The 23,523-nt window shown below is 38.7% G+C and overlaps 1 protein-coding gene across 6 annotated transcripts in view; it reads right to left on the bottom strand.

The window, feature by feature from the left end:
- CLIP4 (CAP-Gly domain containing linker protein family member 4) overlaps positions 1 to 23,523 on the bottom strand; it is a 73,309-nt gene that overhangs the window by 7,435 nt on the left and 42,351 nt on the right. For 2 of the 6 annotated variants that reach the window (XR_011255569.1, XM_069582887.1), the window contains exons 12-16: positions 22,970 to 23,104; positions 19,480 to 19,603; positions 14,797 to 14,861; positions 5,439 to 5,511; positions 2,423 to 2,548 (exon numbers count right to left, since the gene is read on the bottom strand). Coding sequence is in view for 5 of the 6 variants with exons in the window: in XM_069582887.1 (XP_069438988.1) it covers positions 2,423 to 2,548; positions 5,439 to 5,511; positions 14,797 to 14,861; positions 19,480 to 19,603; positions 22,970 to 23,104 (523 nt within the window). In the remaining variant the exon portion in view is untranslated. Of the gene's footprint in view, positions 1 to 136; positions 2,549 to 5,438; positions 5,512 to 14,796; positions 14,862 to 19,479; positions 19,604 to 22,969; positions 23,105 to 23,523 lie in introns of those variants that run through there. The other 4 variants (XM_069582884.1, XM_069582888.1, XM_069582885.1 and 1 more) reach the window with 3 other exon arrangements.

The following is a 23,523-nucleotide window of genomic DNA, read 5'->3' as shown; positions in this document are numbered from 1 at the left end:
CTCAAAGTTTTCTATCCTACTCTAAATAAATGAAATCCCACTGGTATAAAAGGTAAGTAAGCAATTTTAGAAAACCACAGAAATATATTAATTTCTTAAATGACTCTCTGTGCATCAAAACAAAGGAGTAAGAAAGTAGCTGAAAACATAACTTTATTTGCTGAGTAGAAGCATGGCACTTTTTAAGACTCTCAATAGGTATAGGACAAATCCAAGTCATTACTGTAAGAAGAAAAAAAATTAAACACAAAGCATATGTAACCTGAGTACCTGAGAAAAGGTACGGCAGGCAGGGTCAATGACAACATGCCACTCCAAACCAAAACAGCTTCCCTTTTTATTAATGCTCAAGATGTGAACTTTGAATGACAGAAGCAAAACACAAATGAAAACACCTAATTTTTATGTTCAGTATATGTAAACATACACATTACATGGATTTAATAATCCTAATCTAAATATGAGAACAATTGGTTGTCTAACCTCAAAATAAATTCAGTATTGACATTACTAACTTATAGGGTTTTGCATTTAACAGGAAGAATTATGGACACCCAAGTTCAGTGTAGTCATGGATTTCATGGTAAGATATAAATAGAGTTTTTAAGAAATAAACTATATAATAAAATAAGTTTACTTTTGAATCATAGTACAGTCACTTTCTTCAGTCAAAAATATTCCTTGATTATAAAGCAGCCTTACTTTGCAAATGTATTTCAGGAAAATAGCTCTAGCAATATTTGAAATTTCATACTTTTTAAAAAAAGGCAGCAAAGCAACAGAATTTAGATTTTAAACAGTATATTGCAAAATAGTTCAATGTATTCTTTCTAAAGCACACAGCAAGCTCCATTTTGAAGGATGCTTTTTATCTTATAAAGCAAACTGCTCTGATATTTCTGTGGTCATTTAGAGTCTGAATATCTACGATAAAAGATAAATCTTTGCACATATAGGACAAACTTCAATACATATCCACAACACAAATGTTTTGCATTATTACATCACTCTATTATGAAGCTTAGTTTGTTAACATGTACTCAAAAGGAAAATAAAGACATGATACAGCTCTGCAGCTTTATAACAGGCTGAATTCCACAACAATCGAAAACATGAAACCAGCAGCAACAGCAAAGGCAACACCAATCTTATGAATAATAAAACAAAACACCAAAAACCATAACCATTTAAATGAATAGCTACTACATTCTTAACATATCTTAATTTGCTCTGTCTCAAATATATTTTTTTTTATATTTTTCATCCCCAGAGGAAATGATGGCAAATTCTCCACAAAGAGGAAAGTGCATCATGTTTTATTTTCAAAGTGCTTCGCGTGTGTGTTTTATAGATATGTCTAATAAGGAAGTTAAATATGTGCAAATAGTTCCAATTGTGACTTGAATTCAGGAACCTAATCGTGGGATTTGAAGCTCCTCCAGATGAGGCAGTCACCAACACAGAAAAAGATCTGAGCTGACACACTGGGCAGCAGCAAGCGCCCAGGCCACAGGTGGGGAGACCTACATTCCAGCTGGATGGTCTGGTGACCAGCTAGCTCATGAGGTCCTCCTCACCAGCTGGGAGGAGGTGAGGAGCAGCAGCTTCAGAACCCCGCGGCAGGAGAGGTCCAGCTCCAGAGCCCCGGGGGCCATCTACCCCCACAGCTCTTAAGTGTCTGTAGGTGGGACATTCCCAGAAGGGCAAATAACTAAACCCAAAGACAAGAAAAACGCACATCATCCAGCTGCTACTCTCGCCTTGTCCTCAATGGTACAGAAAGAAAGAAAAACTCCAGACAAGGCCATGTGATCGTCTTAACATTAACCAAAGCTAGTGAAAACCTGTACAATGATGGTATATGGAAAATCCACTATTCTGTGCAAAAATGAGACACAATAAGCAACATCAGTCAGTCACCTCTTGGCACATTTTCCCCAAGTTTAAGAATTTTCTTGGGTCTAAAGCTTTAAAAGCTTTAAGAAAAAAAATCTTATTTTTACATTGTTTTAAGAGACCCATAATTCCTACAGTTCACATTTCGAGCTTTTTAAAGGGGTCTCTCTGAATTGTTATAATGTCTATATGAAGATAGTTGTATTTTCAAATTTTAAATAATGGCTAAATGAAGTAAACCATTAGTCATGGACTTTTTATTGTGTGTGTGTGTGTGTGTGTGTGTGTGCGTGTGTAAGCTCATTTATTATAATACTGTAGAAGCCTAACTCAACAATTCTCATCCACCAACTTGGACCCGTTTATTCCCCGGTAGGTCACTCTGCTGGGCCTCACAAGCACCCCGTGGTTGGGCTTGCAGGTGAAGTACCGTTTGTCTCCCACTGCCCCGTCATTCTTTCCCTTGGGGCTTCGAAGCTCCAGGCCCAGCCAGATCCCTGAGGCGAAGTCAGTGGGGCCCACGTACCTCACGGTGGCCATCTCGTTGGAGCTGGTGAGGAGGACCTGGGAGCCCTCGTGCAGCTTCACGCTACCCTCCAGGCCGCCGGCCGTCGAGCTGCTGCTCCAGCTGCGGTGCAGGGGGGGTTTCGACCTGCGCACAGGGGACCGAGGGAGATGCTTCAGCATGAAGCCACGCGACGCCGTGTGCCATGCTCCCCTCCACGGCCAGGTCCACAAGTCACTCACCACACAGCATGCTCAGCATTCACAACTGGATCTTTCCTATCCTATGCAACAATATTAGGATATACTGTTGCTTAAAGTTTTTCTCATTGGGCAATTTTAATGCTACCCTCACCTGGATTTAAGATTTCACTAGCAAATTATATATGTGCACACACATTTTATACCTATTTAATGAAGCAAAAAGAATGAAACCTGGTATTTGGCCGTGGTAAATTAAAATTACCTTTTGTTTACCTTTCAAATATTTCTTTACTTGAAAACCATTTTTAAAACTTAATCCACAGCTTTGGACATACACACACACCCCTTCTACGAAGGAACTCCAGTTACATTTAAGGGTTCGCCACTCCCCCTTGTCACTAACATCAGGAAGGATCTTAGTTGCCTAGAACAGGATTCCTCTCCTTTCCTCTACAACAAAACATTACTTACAAGGTACTGCCTCCAAGCACCTGCCACCCACATGACCTGATGACACAACTACCAGGCTTCCACATGCAGCCCAGACACGGCCTTATGCCAGTACTGCCTAGAGCTTCTTCCAGTCCCTGCAAGTAACTAATCCTGAAACCTGCCCCCAGTAGAAATATGACCAGGATCTTGTTGCTCTATAACCTGAGACCTCCCAAAACAGTCACCCAGAAACCACCACCATGAAGCCATCCACCCACCGTCCACACCATCTCTCCACCAAGAGAAACCCTTATCCTGGCCACACAGCAGAGATAACAAAGAACCTGTTACCAAAACTACATGGAGCCTGACTGTGAGCAGAATCTGGGTCCTGCTTGTTTTCCATTTTATTTCACTCTTAATGTATTTTTAAATACATTATCACACACTGCGTCTCATTTCTACATACTTCTACCTATTAATGCTGGAGAAAGAAAGAGCACTCTAATTTTCTGGGTAGGAAAACTGAGGTAAAAAGCCTGTCCTATGCCACATCCGATAAATCCGAGTTTTAAAATGCAATGGGAAAAAGATTATTTACCACGTTGAATGTACAAATATAATGATAAAGTTAACAAAGAAATACATAATACGTGTGTGTGTGTGTGTGTGTGTGTGTATCCTCCCCAAAGTGATATCTTTTGGCAACTTGATGAAATTACTCTGAATTTTACGTGACAGTATCTGCCACTTCTTGAGCACTTACTATGTGCTAAACACATATATTATCTCATCCGACCTCACCCAACCAGTGAGGAATTAAAACAGTTAAGCTATATGCACAAGGTCAGAGAGGTGGCAAAGAGGAGTGCTGGTGTTCAGATCCGAGCTATTCAAGGACAAAGGCCAGGCTCTTGCTCACAACCACAATGAGTATTAATAATTGAGAAAATGTTGAAAGATAATAATATGGCAAAATTTACATTTTAAATAGATTATATTTCCTCAATAAGAGTATGCTTTAAAAAAAAAACAGAAAAAAAAGTTAAAAAAATAAAAAAACAGGTACTAGTGTCAATCTGTAGAAGGATGAGTAAAGCATCCTTTATTTTTATTTTCAAGGAAAACCAACAAAAGTGTTGATATTTTCTTCTCATGTCAACACATCATCTTGTACATATCCGCCTGCTGTATCATCCCCACGGTTCAGATCTCTCTCTCCTTCCCTGGTTTCTCTGTATCACGCTCTTTCACTCACCAACATCTTGCCACTGATTTTGATACCTCTCCCCCTTCGAAATCCTTTATATCCTCGTTGTCTCTTCTTAGTAATTTCTTCCATTCTGCCTAAGAACTCTTGAATATCTTCAACAAACTGGAGCATAAAGTTATTGCCCTTAAAATTCTTTCAGCTAGTCAAGTGAGGAGACCAATTTCAAAATCTCACAGTCGGTAAAGGTTGTGAGGAAGGGGTAGAAACAAAACCAAATCCACCCAGCTCTGCTCAACTGTACCTGATAGTGCCTCAGTTCCCGTCAGGGTTCTCACGTGACATCTCAGCTCTTTGTGAGGCTTCCCAGTAACTTCAGACCAGCTGATTACATGAACTGCCTGACTGGTGCTCATCTGTTTGGTAAGTTCTCATGCATGGGCTGTAGTTCCAGGTGGCTCTGAGGACCCCACATCTAGTGCATGTCCCTAACTCAGCTAGACGCTCCCCACTGCCTCCCGGGGCACAGTTCACAGAGTAACTGGAAGAATTTAAAATGGAAAAAAATAAAAAACTCCTTAACCCAATCAGTCTAGAAGAGCCTCATATTCCTCAAAAAAAACTTTTTTAAGTTTCTGAAAGTTTCAGATAACTATTAGATGAAATAAAGTGGGTCTGGGGGAAATAAATACAAATGAGAAAGAGAAAAAGGAGATTCTATCTACAAAGAAACAACAATAAAAGCCTTTTGAGCAGTACATTCTACAAGAGGAAGCAGGAATATTTTTTAAAATAATAGTAAGATTACCTTATGCAAATAGGCCTGACATTTCTTTTATGGACTCCCCAAAATAGTAAGTCGATTCTCTAATTAAGTAAACAGAGTGTAAAATCAATCCACCCTATTCAAAGATAACACAAAATGTAAATTCCTCCAACTTTTATTAATAGTACTAAGCCTCTTTGAAAATATATTCAGGATACTACCTTTAGTCATTGGTGGCATTTTTAATTGAGCTTGCAAAGGAGAGACGAAGAATTCTTCTCACTGACACACTCATCACACCTTTTCTCCTAGGTGTTAAAATTCTACCATGCAACGTAAAAGATACAAAATTCTACTTTTCTTCCTTCACAGAATCCTGTCATGTTCATCTTCAAAGATGTTTTTCTAAATCTTCTTAATACTCACTTGGCAAAAGCATTTCTTCTGTTAAGCTCTTTTTGGGAAGAAGCAGAAGTTGTACTGAAACTTCTCCTAAAACCTAAATATGAGAGTCAAGGTCAGAAGAGGAAAAATAAATCACAAATTCGCAGTTCTTGTTGAAAGTTCTTTTATCATTTCTTCTATAGACTCCTGTTTTACTAAATGGCTCTCTGAAAACAGGCAGAAAAGAAAGTAAGTGCATGTGGAGTGTAACATGAGTGCAGATTTCTTGACAACTGCTATTTCACCTTTCTTATCAAACCACGCACTACGTGAGTAAGTCAAGATCATGACGCTACTTTCGGAAGCTTTTATTATAAACTTTCCTGAATACCAAACAAAATCAGATTATGCACTGATAGAGTTGAATCTTTTTACTCTCAAATATTATAATCTTGATAAATCACATTTAAAAATAGGATAAAAATAGTTTTAAGAACACTATTACTAAGTATATTGTGAACAATCAATTTCAGAGCTTCTGGTTTTTGGCATCCCCAAATGACAGAGTTCTTTAAAAAATAAAAAAAAAGAACAAGAAGACTTCACAAAAGGTAAATTTTTTAAAAGATGTGTTTAAAAAAGAATGGGATTTCCAATTCTGGCAGTTACAGCACACCAGATGTGCTGAATGAATCTCTTGAATGAAGCAAGTATAATTTAAAACAACAATAATCTTTAAAAAAAAAGAAAAAAGAAAAATACTGTTGAGCTCATACAAGTGGCACAGTTCCAAAAAGGCCAAAAACCAAAAGAGAAACCATGAGAGGTTCCCCCCAAACAATCCACCACCCTGTACCCCAGGACTAGACTGACCCTCTGGAGAACCTGGGGCCTGCCAAGATGGGGTTCTGACAAAAGCGAGGGTCTTAAGCAGTTCATCCTCAGTGTAAAGTTAAATGAGAAACACAATGAAGCACCACTCAGATGAACACAAAGGAAAGCAGCCTGTGTCAAACCCACCAGGCAGAAGGCAATTCATTTTATCTGTGTAATATACAGGCAACAACACTGCAGAGAATGTAAATAAAGTTGGCAGTGCCTTGTAGGCAACTGGCAGAAGTAAATATAGGCGCACCTCAGAGATACTGCAGGGTCGGTTCCAGACCACCACAATAAAGCAAATATCTCAACAAAGTGAGTCACAGACTTTTTGGTTTCCCGGCATATATAAAAGTTTACACTACACTGTAGTCTATTAAGTGTGTGATAGCATTATGTCTTTTTAAAAAAATGCATGTACCTTAATGTAAAAATACCTTATTGCTAAATACTGCTATCCATCATCTGAGCCTTCAGTGAGTCACAATCTTTTTGTTGGTGGAAGGTCTTGCCTTGATGTTGATGCCTGTTGACTGATCAGGGTGAAGGTTGCTAAAAATTGGGGTGGCTGCAGCAATTTCTTAAAATAAGGCAACAGTGAAGCTTGCCACATCAATTGACTCCTTCACAAATGATTTCTCTGTGCAGCATGCCTGCTTGATAGCATTTTACCCACAGTAGAACTTCTTTCAAAATTGGAGTCAATCCACTCAAACCCTGCTGCTGCTGTATCAACTGAGTTTATGTACTGTTTGAAATCCTTTATCGTCATTTCAACAATCTTCACAGCATCTTCACCAGGAGTAGATTCCCCCTCCACAAGCCACTTTCTCTGTTCATCCACAAGAAGCAATATCTCATCTGTTCCAGTTTTATTATGCTGCTGCTGCTAAGTCACTTCAGTCGTGTCTGACTCTGTGCGACCCCATAGATGGCAGCCCACCAAGCTCCCCTGTCCCTGGGATTCTCCAGGCAAGAACACTGGAGTGGGTTGCCATTTCCTTCTCCAATGCATGAAAGTGAAAAGTGAAAGTGAAGTCACTTAGTCGTGTCCGACTCTTAGCGACCCCATGAACTGCAACCTACCAGGCTCCTCCATCCATGGGATTCTCCAGGCAAGAACACTGGAGTGGGTGCCATTTGCTTCTCCAATGCATGAAAGTGAAAAGTGAAAGTGAGGTCGCTCAGTCGTGTCTGACTCTTAGCAACTGCAGCAATTCAGTCACATCTTCAGGCTCCATTTCTAGCTCTCTTGCTATTTCTACCACATCTCCAGTTACTTCTTCCACTGAAGTTGTGAACCCCTCAACGTCATTCATGAGGACTGCAATCAACTTCTGCCAAATTTCCATTAATGTTGATATTTGAACCTCCTCCCATGAATCATGAATATTTTTAATGGCACCTAAAGTGGTGAATCCTTTCCAGAAGGTTTTCAATGAACTTTGCCCAGACCTAAGAGAAGAATCTCTATCTCTGGTAGCCATAGCTTTATGAAAAGAATTTATTAAATACTAAGAGTTGGAAGTATCAAAATGACTCCTTGACTCACAGGATGGATGTTGTGCTAGCAGGCATGAAAACAACATTAATTTTATTGTCCATGTCCATCATGAGCTCTTGGGTGACCAAGTGCTTTGTCAATGAGCAGTAATATTTTGAAAGGAATCTTTTTTTCTGAGCAGTAGGCCTCAACAGTGAGCTTAAAATATTCAGTAAGCCATGTTATAAATAGATGTGCTGTCCTCCAGGCTTTATTGTGCCATTTATAGAGCACAGGCAGAGTAGATTTAACATAATTCTTAAGCACCCTAAGATTTTCAGAATGGTAAATGGGCACTGACTTCAACAAAGTTACCCACTGCGTTAGCCACTAACAGGGAAGTCAGCCTAGACTTCCTTGATGGCCCAGTGGCTAAGACTTTGAGCTTCCAATGCAGGGAGCCCTGGTTTGATCCCTGGTCCGGGAACTAGATCCCACATGCCACAGCTTAGAGTTTTCATACCACAACTAAAGAGCCCACATGTCACAATTAAGACCTGATGCAGTCAAATCAATCATTTTCTTAAAAGGCTACCCCTTCTTTGAAGCCTCATATTGACTTCTCCTCTTTAGCTGTGAAAGTCCTAGATGACATCTTCTCCAATACAAGACTGTATCATCTACACTGAGGGATTCCCAGGTGGCTCAGTGGTAGAGAATCCACCTGCCAAGGTAGGAGACATGGGTCCAATCCCTGGGTTGGAAAGGTCCTCTGGAGGAGGAAATGGCAATCCACTCCAGTATTCTTCCCTGGAAAAATCCCATGGACAGAGCAGCCTGGTGAGCTACAGTCCATGGGGTTGCAAAGAGTTGGACAGGACTGAGCACACACATGTACCCATGTCTACAGTGAAAACCCACTGTTTAGTGGAGCCACTTTCATTAATGAGCTAGCCAGATCTTCTGGATAACTTGCTTCAGCTTCTACATCAGCACGTGCTGCTTCACTTTGTGCTTTGACCTTATGGAAACGGCTTCTCTCCTTAGACCTCATCAATAAACCTCTTCTGACTTCAAATCTTTTCTTCTGCAGCTTCCTCACCTCTCGCGGCCTTCACAGAATTGAAGAGAGTTTAGGGCCTTGCTCTGGATTAGGTTTTGGCTTCAGAGAATGTTGTGGCTGCTTTGATCTTCTCTCCAGACCATTAAACCTTTCTCTGCATCAGCAATAAGGTTGTTTCTTACCATCTGCGTGCTCACTTTAGTTTCCTTCAAGAACTTTTCCTCTGCAGTCACAACATGGCTAACCGTTGGTACAAAAGGCCAGCTTTTGACCTATCTCTGCTTTTGACGTGCCTTCCCCACTAACTGTAATCATTTCCAACTTTTGATTTAAAGTGGGAGACGTGAGACTTTTCCTTTCCTTGAACACTCAGAGGCCATTGTAGGGTTCTTCATTGTCCTACTTTCAATACTGTTGGTTTTCAGGGGACGGGGAGGCCCAAGAAGGGGGAACGAGATGGAGTAACAGCCAGTTGTGGAGCAAGTCAGAACAACAACATGTATTGATTCAGTTCAGTTCGGTCGTTTCAGTTGTATCCGACTCTTTGTGACCCCATTGACTGCAGCACGCCAGACTTCCCCGTCCATCACCAACTCTCGGAGTTTACTCAAACTCATATCCATTGAGTCGATGATGCCATCCAACCATCTCATCCTCTGTCGTCCCCTTCTCCTCCCACCTTCAATCCTTCCCAGAATCAGGGTCTTTTCCACTAAGTCAGGTCTTCGCATCAGGTGGCCAAAGTACTGGAGTTTCAGCTTCAGCATCTGTCCTTTCAATGAACATTCAGGACTGATTTCCTTTAGGATGGACTGGTTGGATCTCCTTGCAGTCCAAGGGACTCTCAAGAGTCTTCTCCAACACGACAGTTCAAAAGCATCAATTCTTTGGCACTGACCTTTCTTTATAGTACAGCTCTCACATCCATACATGACTACTGGGAAAACCATAGCCTTGACTAGATGGACCTTTGTTGATTTATTGATCAGGTTTGCCATTTTATATGAACGAGGTTCACCATGCCTCAAAACAACTACAACAGTAACGTCAAAGATTACTGATGGCAGATCCACCACAAAATATGTCATAATAGCAAAAAAGTCTGGGGCTTCCCTGGTGGCTCGCTGGTAAGGAATCAGCCTGCCAATGCAGGAAACATGGGTTCAATACCTGGTCTGGGAAGTTGCCACGTGTTACGTAGCAACTAAACCCATGTACCATAGCTCTTGAGCCTGTGCTCTAGAACCTGGGAGCCTATGTGCTGCAACTGCTGAAGCCCACGCACCCTAGGCCTGAGCTCTACACCAGGAGAAGCCACCACAATGGGAAGCCGCCATCTGCCACAGCCAGAGATATGCCTGTGCAGCAGCACAGACCAGCACAGCCAAAAATGAAACTTAAAAAAACTGATGTTAAAAAAGAGTTTAAAATTTCAAATTTAACCCCTGTCTCTGGGTTAAAATGCAACCCAGAGGCATAAAGTAAGCACAGTGCTGTTGGGAAAATGATGCTGAGAGACTTGCTCAAGGCAGGTTACCACAAACCTTCTATTTGTAAAATATATATATATACATATATATATATATAATATCTGAGAAGCACAAAAAAAGCAAAGCACCATAAAACAAGATATGCCTGTATAATCTTCTTGAGAGGCATCAACTCAGGCTTCAGAGAATTTCCATATATTAAATTCTAAGTAGGTAAAATAAGTATTTCACAATAAATTACAAAGCGCACAAGGAAAGAAAGTGCCACAAGTTAGGCTCAACAGAAATAGATGGCAGAATCAAACTCATTAAGATTTCAGATATTGAAATATTAAACATAAAAGGTAATAATATTTAAAATGCTTAATAACATAAAAGAAAAAAATCTTGAAAATATAGAAAAAGAATAAGTGACAATAAGTAACAACCACACAGACTTACAAAAAGAAAACAAATGAAAAATGTATAATTAAAAGCCTTTGTGGCTGAATTAGGCAGTAGAATAAACATAGCTGAAGAAAGAAACAGAAAGGTAACTCTGAAAATATCCAGAATGTAGTCAAGAAAGAGAATGTTCTGAGAAATGTAAACTAGGCATGGGAAAGTGAAAAACTGGACTATCCCACTCATCAGAGTTTCAGAAGGAGATAATAAAGAGCATGAAGAAAGAAATATTTTCAGGATATGAAGAAGAATTTTACAGAGTAAATCAAAGATACTAATTCCCAGATCCAGGAGGACCCAAGATGCCAAACAGAATAAACAAAGGGAAGTCTCCACCTAGACACAATGAGAGTAAAACTGTACAAAATAGAGCAAACAGAAAGGATCTTAAAAAGCAGGCAAAAAGCGAAGATAAAACATCTACCATCACTTCATGGCAAACAGATGGGGAAACAACAGAAACAGAGACAGACTTTATTTTCTTGGGCTCCAAAGTCACTGCAGATGGTGACTGCAGCCATGAAATTAAAAGATGCTGCTCCTTGGAAGAAAAGCTATGATCAACTTTGACAGCATATTGAAAAGAAGAGACATTACTTTGCCAACAAAGGTCAGTATAGTCAAAGCTATGGTTTTTCCAGTAGTCATGTATGGACGGATGTGAGAGTTGGACTCAGAAAGCTGAGCGCCGAAGAATTAATGCTTCTGAACTGTGGTGCTGGAAAAGACTCTTGAGAGTCCCTTGGACTGCAAAGAGATCCAACCAGTCTATTCTAAAGGAAATTGGTGCTGAATATTTATTCATTGGAAGGACTGATACTGAAGCTGAAGCTCCAATACTTTGGCCACCTGATGTGAAAACCTGACTCAGTGGAAAAGACCCTGATGCTGGGAAAGATTGAAGGCAGGAGGAGAAGAGGACAACAGAGGATGAGAGGGTTTGATGGCATCACCGACTCAGTGGACATGAGTTTGAGCAAGCTCTAGGAGTTGATGATGGACAGGGAAGTCTGGCGTGCTGCAGTCCATGGGGTCACAAAGAGTTGGACACAACTGAGTAACTGAAATGAACTGAACTGAAACCACCTACAATGGTACAGATTAGACAGACTCATAGCTGACTCCTCAAAACACTCTCAGAAGACAGAGACAGAAGAATGATAATGTCAATGTCCAGGGAGAAAACAGCTTTCAAACTAAAAATTCCATCAACTTTTACTTTTACCTGGTAAAACTATCATTAGGAAAGACAGTTAAAAACTGAGAGCATTTGCTACCAATAGAAATTTTTAAGAATACAAATGAGTTAAAAACAAAATGATTTCAAGAGGAAATTCAGAGGATTTACGACTGAAGATATTGGTAAATATGTATAGGCAAATTAAATAAATAACAATTATATAAAAACTATTATAATAATGTGAGATTTTTGAGGAAAATAAAGTAGAAACAGAAAACTCAATTTATAAGGATTTTCTATTATGTGGAAAAGAGTAAACATAATAATTGACTTTAGGCTTTGTTAAGTATGTATGTCAAAGTACCTACAGTAATTACTATGAAGCATATTTATAGAGCATAACTTTTATACAAGTAGAAAACAAAATTAGAAAAATAGAGAGTAGGAATATAAACAGATGAAGTCAAGAGAGAAAAACATTTAAGTACAAAAAAGTTGAAATACTAGAAAAAAATAAATAACATAAATAAATCCAAATAATTAGTTATACAATGAATGCAAATAGGTAAAACTCTCAGATTAAGTGACAAAGATTGTCATTTTTTTAAGTAAATCCAGTTATATTCTATTTAGAAGATATTCCAAAAACATGAGGATATAGAAAGATTAGGCAATGGCTAGAAAAAAAGTTTTTAGACAAAAACTTAACCACAAGAAGGCTGATACAAGGTAAAGAGAATTACTATAAAGCAATACCACTGACATTAACACCAAAATGGAAGAACCATGTTGGTATAAATATAATAAAATGCACATAAAATCTATATTAGGAAAACTATAAAACTGATGAAAGAAATCAAAGATCTAAATATATCAATGGGTAGGAAAATTCAATACTGTTAAGCCATCAGTTCTTCACAATTTCATCTATACATTCAATGCAATCCCAATGAAAATACCAGCAAATTATTTTGTAGCCATCAATAAACCAGTTGCAATGTTTACATAGAAAGGCAAAAAGCCCAGAATAACCAACACTAAATTGAGGAAGATGATCAAAGTCTATTACTACAATTGAAGAATTTCTATAAAGCTATAGTAATTAAGACAATGTGGTATTAGCAAAGAAAAAGACAAATAGATCAACAGAACAGAATAAAGGGCCCAGAAATAGACTCACACAAAACACAGTCAACTGCTCTTTGACAAAAGAGCAAAGGCAATTCAACAGAGAAAAGACAGTCTTTTCAACAATATGCTGGACCAACCAACATTTGCATCCCAAAAAAAAAAAAAAAAATCTAGACATAGACTTATACCTTTCACAAAACTTAACTCAATGAATCATAGATATAAATGTAAGACACAAAACTATAAAACTTCTAGAAGATAACATAGGAGAAAATTAGGGTAACCTTGGGTTTGGTGAAGACATTTTCAATACAAAACCAAAAGCACAAGTCATGAAAGAAAAAAATTGATAACCTGGACTTCATTAGAATTAAAAACTTCTGCTCTATGACAGACACTGTTAAGACGATGAAAAGCCAAGTCACAAAATAAGGAAAAACATAAGTTTGCTATTTTGACTACTTAAAAATTAAAAGCTTCGCTCATCAAAAGACATCAAAAAGGGGAAGGAAAGGGGACAAAAGACAAGCCAAAAAAAGGGGAAAGATTCTTGCAACAAACAAAACTGACAAAATATTAGCACCCAAAATATATAAAGAAACCCACAAATTAATAAGATAAAAACAAACTAACCCCTCCCAAAAAATAATGAGCAGAAGATCTGAACAGGTATGTCATAAAAAAGGCAATGTATGGGGTCCATAAACATGGAAGCGGGCTCAACTTCATTTGTAATCTGAAAACCGCAAATTGAAACCACAAGGAGATGCCAGATACATCCTTCAGATGGGCAAAGACTTCTAAATCAAAAGGGACTACTGTTGCTGAGGTGAGGAGTGACAGAGACTCTCATTCATTCCCATGTGGACAGTCTGAGACACTAGGAAGGCTGACGATATGGATATCCCATGCCTGGCAATCCTAGAGGAACTTTTGTAAATGTGGATAATGGCATAGGTTCTGAATAGTCAAAAACAGGATATAACTCAAATATAGAATGGATATTGCATTTTAGGGCTTCTCAGATGGTGCTAGTGGTAAAGAACCTGCCTGCCAATGCAGGAGACGTAAGAGACGTGGGTTCGATCCCTGGGTTGGGACAATCCCCTGGAGGAAGGCATGGCAACCCACTCCAGTATTCTTGCCCCATGGACAGAGGAGTCTGGTGGGCTACAGTCCATAGGGTCACAATGAGTCAGACATGACTAAAGCAACTTAGCAAGCACAATATATTTTAATGGAACATTACATAGCATGACTTCCCAGATGGCTCAGATGGTAAAGAATCTGCCTGCAATGTGGGAGACCTGGGTTCGATCCCTGGGTCAGAAAGATCCCCTGGAGAAGGGAATGGCAACACACTCCAGGATTCTTGCCTGGAGAATCCCATGAACAGAGAAGGCCAGCAGGCTATAGTCGATGGGGTCACAAAGAGTCAGACATGACTTAGCAATTAAACTACCATCACCTCTACACAACACATACAATGCAAGATACCTGGAGACAGGGTATATGAAAAAGGGAGGCAGATGAGACTGGGCAATACTCAGGACTTACAGGTAATCATCTTTGGCCATGGGGTGGATAATAGATATCACTTTATGATTACATAGCTATACAAATATATTTCATACATTCTTCTATATACACTTACACTTTACAATAAAAAAAATGTTCAATAAAGGAAAAGGAAAGAAATAATTATTAGGAACACAAAATCATAATCTTACCAGGATAAGAATGATTCTGTTTATTTGAAGAAATTTCTGAAAGAGTATCCAGGGAATCTGTTACTCTGTGAATAAAAGAAGGAATGCAAATCTAAGTAGAAGCAGCTGGTCTTCATATTTAAGACTGGTGCTTAACTGAGGGTTTCACAACAATGGCTATATTGCTCTTTTTTTAACTTTTTGATTTGTATTGGGGTATAGTCAACTGACTGCTATGATAGTCTCTGGTGGGCAGAGAAGGAACTCAGTCATACAAATACATGTATTCAATGGTCATTTCTTGTTTTACTCACTGAACAAGCATTTACTGAGTATTTGTTAATAAGCCAGAAGTGAATTTCAATTTAGCACCAGAGATAGGCACTAATCAGACAGAAGAGGTCCTTGTTATATAAGGATAGCAAGTACAGAGAAAGTCAGCTTCAAGTGAATTCATTTCAAATAGGGACCCAACTTTGCTTTTTGGGAGTTTTATTTTCAAAGATGGAACTAAAAACGGTGAAAATTTATTTTACGTTAAATATAACAAATGTTAGGTTATAATTATAAAAACATTACATTTTTATATTGAAAAAAGACGTCAGCTGAGTCTGTGTATATATGTGATTTTTCTTATAAAACCAACATCCTTTATGTTATACTTGACTCTAAGCACAATCATAAAGGACATAGTCTTTACGGGTCTATTTTCTTGATATTCAAATCATTCCTTATTTTTTAAAAGCCAATCCTATCTCATTTTCTTTCAACTGTTTACTGACCTAAACCAGAAAAGTCTTCATTCTGTCCATCACTTGTTCCAGCACACTTTGTTACCATAAAGAAATCCTGCAACTCTTGCATTAATTGTAACTTCATCTTGCAATCCACGTGCATCATCTTCACATGACACATAACACAGAGCAATCAATGAGAAACTAATGAACGCAGAGAATATGACTTGATGAAGCAGAGAGGTACTTGAATTTAGTTGTGATGGAGAGTCGAAAACTTAATTCTAAAAGTGATCAGTTCATTAGTAAGAAGTACCTAATGGTATGAACTACGAATAAGAAAATTAATACTATGCTGATAAAAACCACTTGAGCAAAAAAAAGAGAGAGAGAGAGATTAGATCTAGTCACTGAGTCTCAGAATTTCTCTAAAGAAATACTGGCTTTTATATATGTTGATAGAAGAAAAGGAATTAGCTAGATGATAGTTGGGTAATAGTAGAAAGCCATCCAAGCAAAGGAAGTAATCTGTGCAAAGATTCCGGGACAGGGGCACGTTTTTTTTTAATGGAAATGTTTTTTTTAAAAAGAAACAAACAAACAAAAAGGCCAGCAACAATCTGGGGAGGAGAGTGATGCAAGGTGAGGTTGTGATTGGTCACTATCACAGTTAACAACTGTTCTCAGGAGTCCCTTCATGAAGATCAGTGTGATCGTTAAAGAGCTCCCAAGCTGGTTTAAATTAGAAACTCCTCAAAATCAGGCATCATGTCTGTTTTATTTGCTTATAGAATGCCGAGCACAGCACAAAGTGCTAAAAGACACTTAATAGTATTTGATGATGATGAATGAGACAATCAGAAGATGACAGGAAGACAGCTGGTTGGAGACAGCAGTTCATTTAGAGAGAGCCGTGCTTCGTCTAAGATGAGGGGGCTGCTTTTAAATGAATCACCTTAAAGAAGACCAAATAGATACCAAAAAAAAAAAAAGAAAGCAAAAAATGTGTGTTCTATAAACAAAGCAAGAAAAAGAAGATAAAACTTGGAGAAAGCAGCTTCACAATATAACAGAGAAGAAAGCTGTTATAGCATAAAAGACACGGAATGAAAGCTGATCAGTATTTACTGTGTGTACAATATGCCAAACTATATTCCTTGGGTAGTCAAATATGAAACAGAGAAGCCCAGTCCTCATGACTAGGAGACAAATCAAACTTTTAAGAGACTGTAGCAATGTGTTAATGAAGATTAGTTCAAAGTAATACAAGAACCCAGAAGACTGACTGGTGACTCAGTATGGATTTCATTCCCAAATCAATCACTTATAAGATATAGGTCCTAAAGAAAGTCATTGAGCCTCTTTTAACTATAACAGGATAATGGTTAAGAGCACAGATTCTTACACTAAACTCTCTGGGCTCAGATCTTCACTTGGGCCCTGGGCACAATTGTGCACCTCACTTAATCTCTCTGTGCTTTATTTTCCTGCTTGTGAAATATGGATAGTTATGGTTCCTGACACACAGGATTGCTACAGAAGAGTAAATAATACATATAAAGCACTTAAAATAGTGCCAGCACATCTAAGTGCCATCAGTTACTGCCTCTTTTTCTTTATTTATAAGATAACTACCAAAAGCCCCCCTGCAAACTATCTAAAATCAAGGGCTTAGGAAAAAGCAAAGTAACAAACCTGGGCTGAGTCCAGCTCCACCATTAACTAGTGTGGGAGATCAAAATACCTTACCCCAAACAGGCTGCTCTAGCACAAGGGATTATATTTTGAGCTAAAGACATTCGAGAATAAACAGTTACAAAAAGAGGCTTTCTCTGAACTCCCGTTATCTGCCTAAAACAGATCTTCCCACAGAAGAACTCCACTGTCATAAATCTCCTCCCCAGAATTTCATCAAGCATGGAAGATTGACTTGCATCACAGGAGAGGAGATGAGGAGTTAACACCACACCCAGACAGACACTGTCACAGACTACCACATCCCCATCCACTTTCCTAAAGGCCCACTGATCTTCCCTAACATTATCTGCTCTCCCATAAGCGGCCTTTCTCCCCTTTTCCCTTCCCCCATTAAGATGGTCTATAAATTCTCCAATGTCACCATTCCTTTGGGCATTCCACACTTTCTGTGATGCCCCCATGCATGTAAAGTTAACATTTAATAAATGCTATGCCTTTTCTTCGGTTTATCTGTTGTCAGTTTAATTCACAGACTCCGTCGCCTCCAGTTAGTGAATGTAAGATGGTATGGGACAAGTTTTTCGTCCCCTACACCAGCTACATGACTTTAGCAGTTACTGTATCTGGTGAAACTTTTCTTTACCTGTAAAATAGGGATAATCATAATACCTTACATCTCATAGGTCTGGGGGAAATTGATGAAGTACATGGTACAGAGCCCACCACTCATTAAATACTCAGTAAATATTTGTAGAGATCCTCCTCAACTTAGAATGGGGTTATGTCCAGACGAACCCATCTTGAGTTGAAAACGCAATTGATACACCTAACCGGCTGGACATTATCGCCTAGCCTTGTCAACCTTAAACATGCTCAGAACACTGTCATGAGTCTACAGCTTGGCAAAACCATCTAACACCAAGCCTACTTTACAATCAAGCGTTGAATGTCTCATTTAAGTTATTGAATACTGTATTTAAAGTGAGAAACAGAACGGTTGTGTGGGTACAGAAGGGTCGGAGGTGCCTTGGTTGTTCACCCTCATGATCACGGGGCTGACTGGGAGCTGCAGCTGCTGCCCTGCCCAGCCTCATGAGACTGCATCATACTGCATACGGCTACCCCAGGGAAAGATCAAAATTCAAAACCTGAAGTACAGTTCCTGCTGAATTCTTACCACTTTCACACCATCGTAAAGTCTAAAAATCGTAAGCTGAACCATTGTAAGTCAGAGACCATCGGCAGTTATTCTTTTCTACTTTACCTAACTAAATACTTATTAGAATCAAACAAAACATTTAATTGAAGGTACTTCGTCAAGTTCTTTGCAGTTAACTTGTAACTGCAAAGCGTTACAAGTTAAATGTTATAAAATCATAAATAACAAGAAAAGGATTATATCAAGTATATCATAGAAGAAGGAAAAGAATACAAAAATTATATGTAACTATTCAATTTTAAAAAAAAGAGAGAAAGAAAATGGATATGAAAACTGGTACATTTGCCAGGAGGCAGTCACACAGTCCAGTTGGAAGGGGATGAGACAGGACTCCCAGTTTGAGATGGCAGGTCTATTCTCATGAATGTGATGGTACCATATGTGTTATTGCCTATTTAAAGATATCAGGCCAACTGCTTTCAGCACATTAAGTCATTTCACACAGTGTACCTGGAATTTCATAAGGACTTGTTTCTGCTCAACTTATTTTTTAAAACCCAGAGTGAGCTGGAGCAAAAGTGTACTATCTTCAGAAGAAACACCGAGGAGGTATATTATATATAAATACTTGAAGCTTCACTTCCCCCCAAAGATGTACTGCCTATCTATTTTTGAAAACTAAAGAAATGAGAGGAAAAAGCCATTTTGCTTCCATTAGGTTTGTAGGAGAATGAATGGGGTGCCTGCTGGCAGGAAATTTAATGTAGTTAGGATGTGACTGAAGCAATCAGAGAGCATTTTCACTTTTGTTTGCATGACAGATTAAGCTTGCTCCTCTCACTGTTCTGAGCAGCAAACACCACTCCTAATAGCCTACACATACTCACAGGGTTTGCAAATGAGGAATAAAGGAGGTTTTTAAAATTGCAAATCCTCAGCAAAGCAAATTTAGCTTACCATGAGCCTACCCTCTGAAGAAGGTGGTTGGTTAACCCCTTGAAAGAAGACACGGTCTGTAGTTAGTGCACATCTTTCATACAGAATTAGTGACTCTAACTCACTGCACATTACAAAAAGTTCTTGTTAATAATGTAAATTTCATTTTTTTCTCACCTTTGAACCCTGGATGGGGGAGCAAATATTCCATATCTTGGGGAGCAACTAAAATACTGCACACCTCCAACAGAACCATCATTCTTGCCATGGGGTTTCTCAAGCTCTATCCCGTACCAATATCCTAGAACAAGAATACTGGATTTTAAAAGCATCTGTACTTTATCCAGAACTGTTATGTTATTACACAAACCCACAGTCTAGATGGTTTAACATTCTCACACATGACCAAAGTGATGGAAGATCATTGTGATCATTAAGCCTTCAAACAATAAAATTATAAAACAAATTTGAAAGTTTCAGAAATGAACCAGAAAAACATTTCACAAGCATAATTGCAGAGTTGTACATTAAGGAAGACAAAATGCACAAACACAAATTTGGCAAGGATTAGCTATTATGCAAGTAGTGTTTGACCAAAATATATCTAAAAGCTATAATAAGAAACTGCCCTTAACTTGGTAATACAGTCTGTTTGAGATGGGAACAATGTAGCATAATACTGAGATGCATAAGTCATAAAATGAACATGCAGTCTTTTCATTTTACTCTCCCAACATGAGAATACCACAAACAGTTCTTCAATAATTAAAGAGGGACAAAAATAATACGGAAAATGGCTAGACTTCATGGTGACTCTTCTTTTTCTTTCATTTTTTCCCTGCCCAAGATGAAAAAAAAAAAATCATTTTTAACCTAAAAGATTTAGGTTAGCTAATAGGAAGAATTTTCTAAAAGGCTTTCAAGTATTTAAAAGGGCACTCTGAGGAGAGTAATAGGATTTCCTTTTCCAGAGAGCGTAAAATTAAAACACTGAGGTTGCTTTTAGTGTGGCAAATATTAAATAAATGGACACAGACTCCTAGAGTAATGGCTCTGGATGAAGGTACCTCCAGATTAGTTAAACGCACCCGACAGTCCATTCATTTCTTATTTAAAAGGAGAATACAATAGTGATTGTATTTGGTCTCTCAGAATCAGTATCAAATAAAGATACGGATACTGAGAAATTTGCTACAAGTGACAAAATACGGAATATTGTTTCCTTCAGATTAATAATGCAGAGAGTCAATTATATAACCTCTAAAATGACAATCCAGAAGTTTTTAACTTTTTTTTCCTCTTATATTCAAAATGATGACACGAGTTGATTCCCGATACTGGAGTTTGAGTTGGGAAGACTAGTATAAAGCATGTGACAGTCTTTTATACTGAAACAACCTACTCTGCACAGGTACAGAGAGATGTATACAGACCTACTGCTTGGCCATACTAATGCTGGGCATTGCGTTTCTGAATGTCATTAAACCGGTTATTCTGGTTGCCATTGTTACTTCTGAGTGCCACAGTTACAATTTTCCAAGTTTTATATCCTCCTGCCTTTGATGCTTTCCTATATAATTTGTACATTTTCCCATTTTAATACACCATATCACTGCTACATACCTCTTGAAAATATAGAGCACACAGCAGGGAGGTATTACAGCAAGTGTTAACTAGAGGGACTTCCACACTGTCTGGCAGTGGTGAGGGATGGACATCGCCCCATGTAACCAGCACCTTTCTTTCAAAGATAGAAAGTTCTATAGAACTGTTCTATAGAACTGACTGATGTACATTTTGAGGCCACAAGAAATATATCCTACTACTTTCTGACAGGGCAGGACTTTAACAAAAAATCTCCAATTTTTATACTGTTTCTTTGTTGGACAGTCGCTAAGTCATGTCCAGTTCTTTGCCACCTCATGGACTGCAGCACACCAGGCTTCTCTGTCCTCCAGTATCTCCCAGAGTTTGCTCACACTCATGTCCAACATCTGATTATTACTTTTCAAATTTCTAAGTGTTCTGTGTGTGCTCAGACACTCAGTCAAGTCCACCTTTTTGCAACCCCATGGAAAACTGTAGCCCGCTGGCTCCACCCATGGAATTTTCCAGGCCAGAATAATGGAGTGGGTTACCATTTCCTACTCCAGGGAATCTTCCTGACCCAGGGATCTAACCCCTGTCTTTTGCATCTCCTGCATTGGCAGATGGATTATTTATCATTGCACCACCTGGGAAGCCCTAAATGCTCTTTACTAGGAGTTCAAAACTTAAAAGTCAATCTAAAAACAATTGTATCCATATGAATCAAACCATTTAAGCCTTGTTTAATAAAACCAGAGAAAGGAAACTGGGAAGACATGGTGACTGTGGAAAAATAAACTACCTTTGTGATTTCTAAGTTTTTATCTAAGAACCATATTAAGAACATTCTAACTAATCTCAGTTACTACCTTAGTTACTACCTCAGTTACTACTACTATTTTGAGGGACATGAATTATAAAACATACAGCCCATCCCCAGTCAATTAGTAACTGGTCTGCAATTATAAATTGTACTAATGAAACGAAATGTGCCAGGAGACCATTCTCTGTCCATGTCTTATGGAGAGAGGTGCTGACCATGTGTCCACAGATGTTTCTAGAGAAGACAGCCTTGGGAGATGGAGATCGCCTCCCCTAGCAAGAGGACAGGTATACTTACTGTCTCTATAAAGGTTCAGATTGCTTAAGCTTGGGGCTCCTCTCCTGTAGCACAAACTCCTGGGTGTACAGGGGTCGCCTGGCCCTCCTCCCTGTCTTACTCTCTGGAACTGGGGCCCAGGAAACCAACAGAAGAGAATGTTGCCACTCTAGCCACCACTACTGATGAGAGCACTGAGGTTCTCTGTCTCTGACCTTCTGCTACCATCGATGGAACCATGGTCATCTATCTTGCAAATAGGGTAAAATCTCAGATCTTTCAGAGTTCCTGACAGAAGGCTACAAACTTTTTTTTAAAAAAATCAATGTTCTCAGTAACCTTTTCCTAAAAAATCCTGCAATGCCACCATGTGTCAACACAGCATACTGCTATTTAAAAATACAAATGTTTTATTCAACTGGCTTCTATTTGAAATTACAATCACCAAAAATGCAAAAGAAAGTTTATCTTCACTTTTGGAAATGCAGTATTAAGTTTAGATTGGAATGAATATATAAATACACAAACATGCATCTTTAAGGTCCCAGGGTGTGCAAAACCTTTTTCATCTCCCTTTGAACCTCTTTGTTTGCTTTTCTCTCTAAGCCATTCTGTTAAAAGCTATATGCAATGAACTCATTGTCCACTCATTTCAAAGATTGTGCTTAGCACAAATCTAATCCTAAAATGTTTTCTCTGTTATTTAGCACACTTGGCAATCAGGGAGAGTGAAACTGGAGAGTAACAACTGATTTTAACTTTAGACAATTTAAAACACAATTGGCAAGAAAAATTCATAAGAAATAATCAACCTTAGTGAAAACAGTCTGCATCTGAATCAACATTTTGTATTTTCTGTGCCAGAGCAACCATCCATAAGAACTATTAATCAAGAATTCTACGTTTTATTTACATGTAAATTCATAAATCTTTTGTGTTCTAAAGAATTCAAGTTGAGCAAAGACTATACAGGTGAGTTACCTGGAGCGAAGCTTGTTGTCCCAAAGAACTTAATGGCACCAATTCTCTGGCCTGCCACCAACACCCTGTCTCCAATTCGGAGGTCTCCTTCACAGCGCCCACTATTTGCTACAGATGCTGCTGAGGAATTCAAACCTGCGTGGGGATTGGTTGGGGAAGGGAGTGGGACAGGAAGAGAGAGAAAAAAACAAAGGGAAACTCAAAAACCACATTAGGCAAAAGATTACCATGTATTCTAACCAGTCTAGTTAGTTGGAGGTTTCAATATATGCTGCTTTCTTCCTTACACACAGTATCTACAGTTGTGTTTCTCACAGGTGAAGGAAAGCTACTCAAATGAAATTTGAAGGGTTTCCTGAGACAATCATTGCTCTGGGAACTTACACATGACACCTGGTGAAGCATCAACTTCATCCTGACTTCCTGGGGGCACTCTCTACAAGAACAGAGGTCAGTACACCCTTTCTGTAAAGGTCTATGCAGTAAATACTTCAGGCTTTGCAAGCCATGCTACTCTGTCACAGCTGTTCAACTTTGCTGTTGTAGCTCAAAAG

This window comes from Ovis canadensis, chromosome 3 (assembly GCF_042477335.2).
Source record: "Ovis canadensis isolate MfBH-ARS-UI-01 breed Bighorn chromosome 3, ARS-UI_OviCan_v2, whole genome shotgun sequence".
NCBI lineage: Eukaryota > Metazoa > Chordata > Mammalia > Artiodactyla > Bovidae > Ovis > Ovis canadensis.
This window is presented reverse-complemented; position numbering and strand designations above follow the sequence as displayed.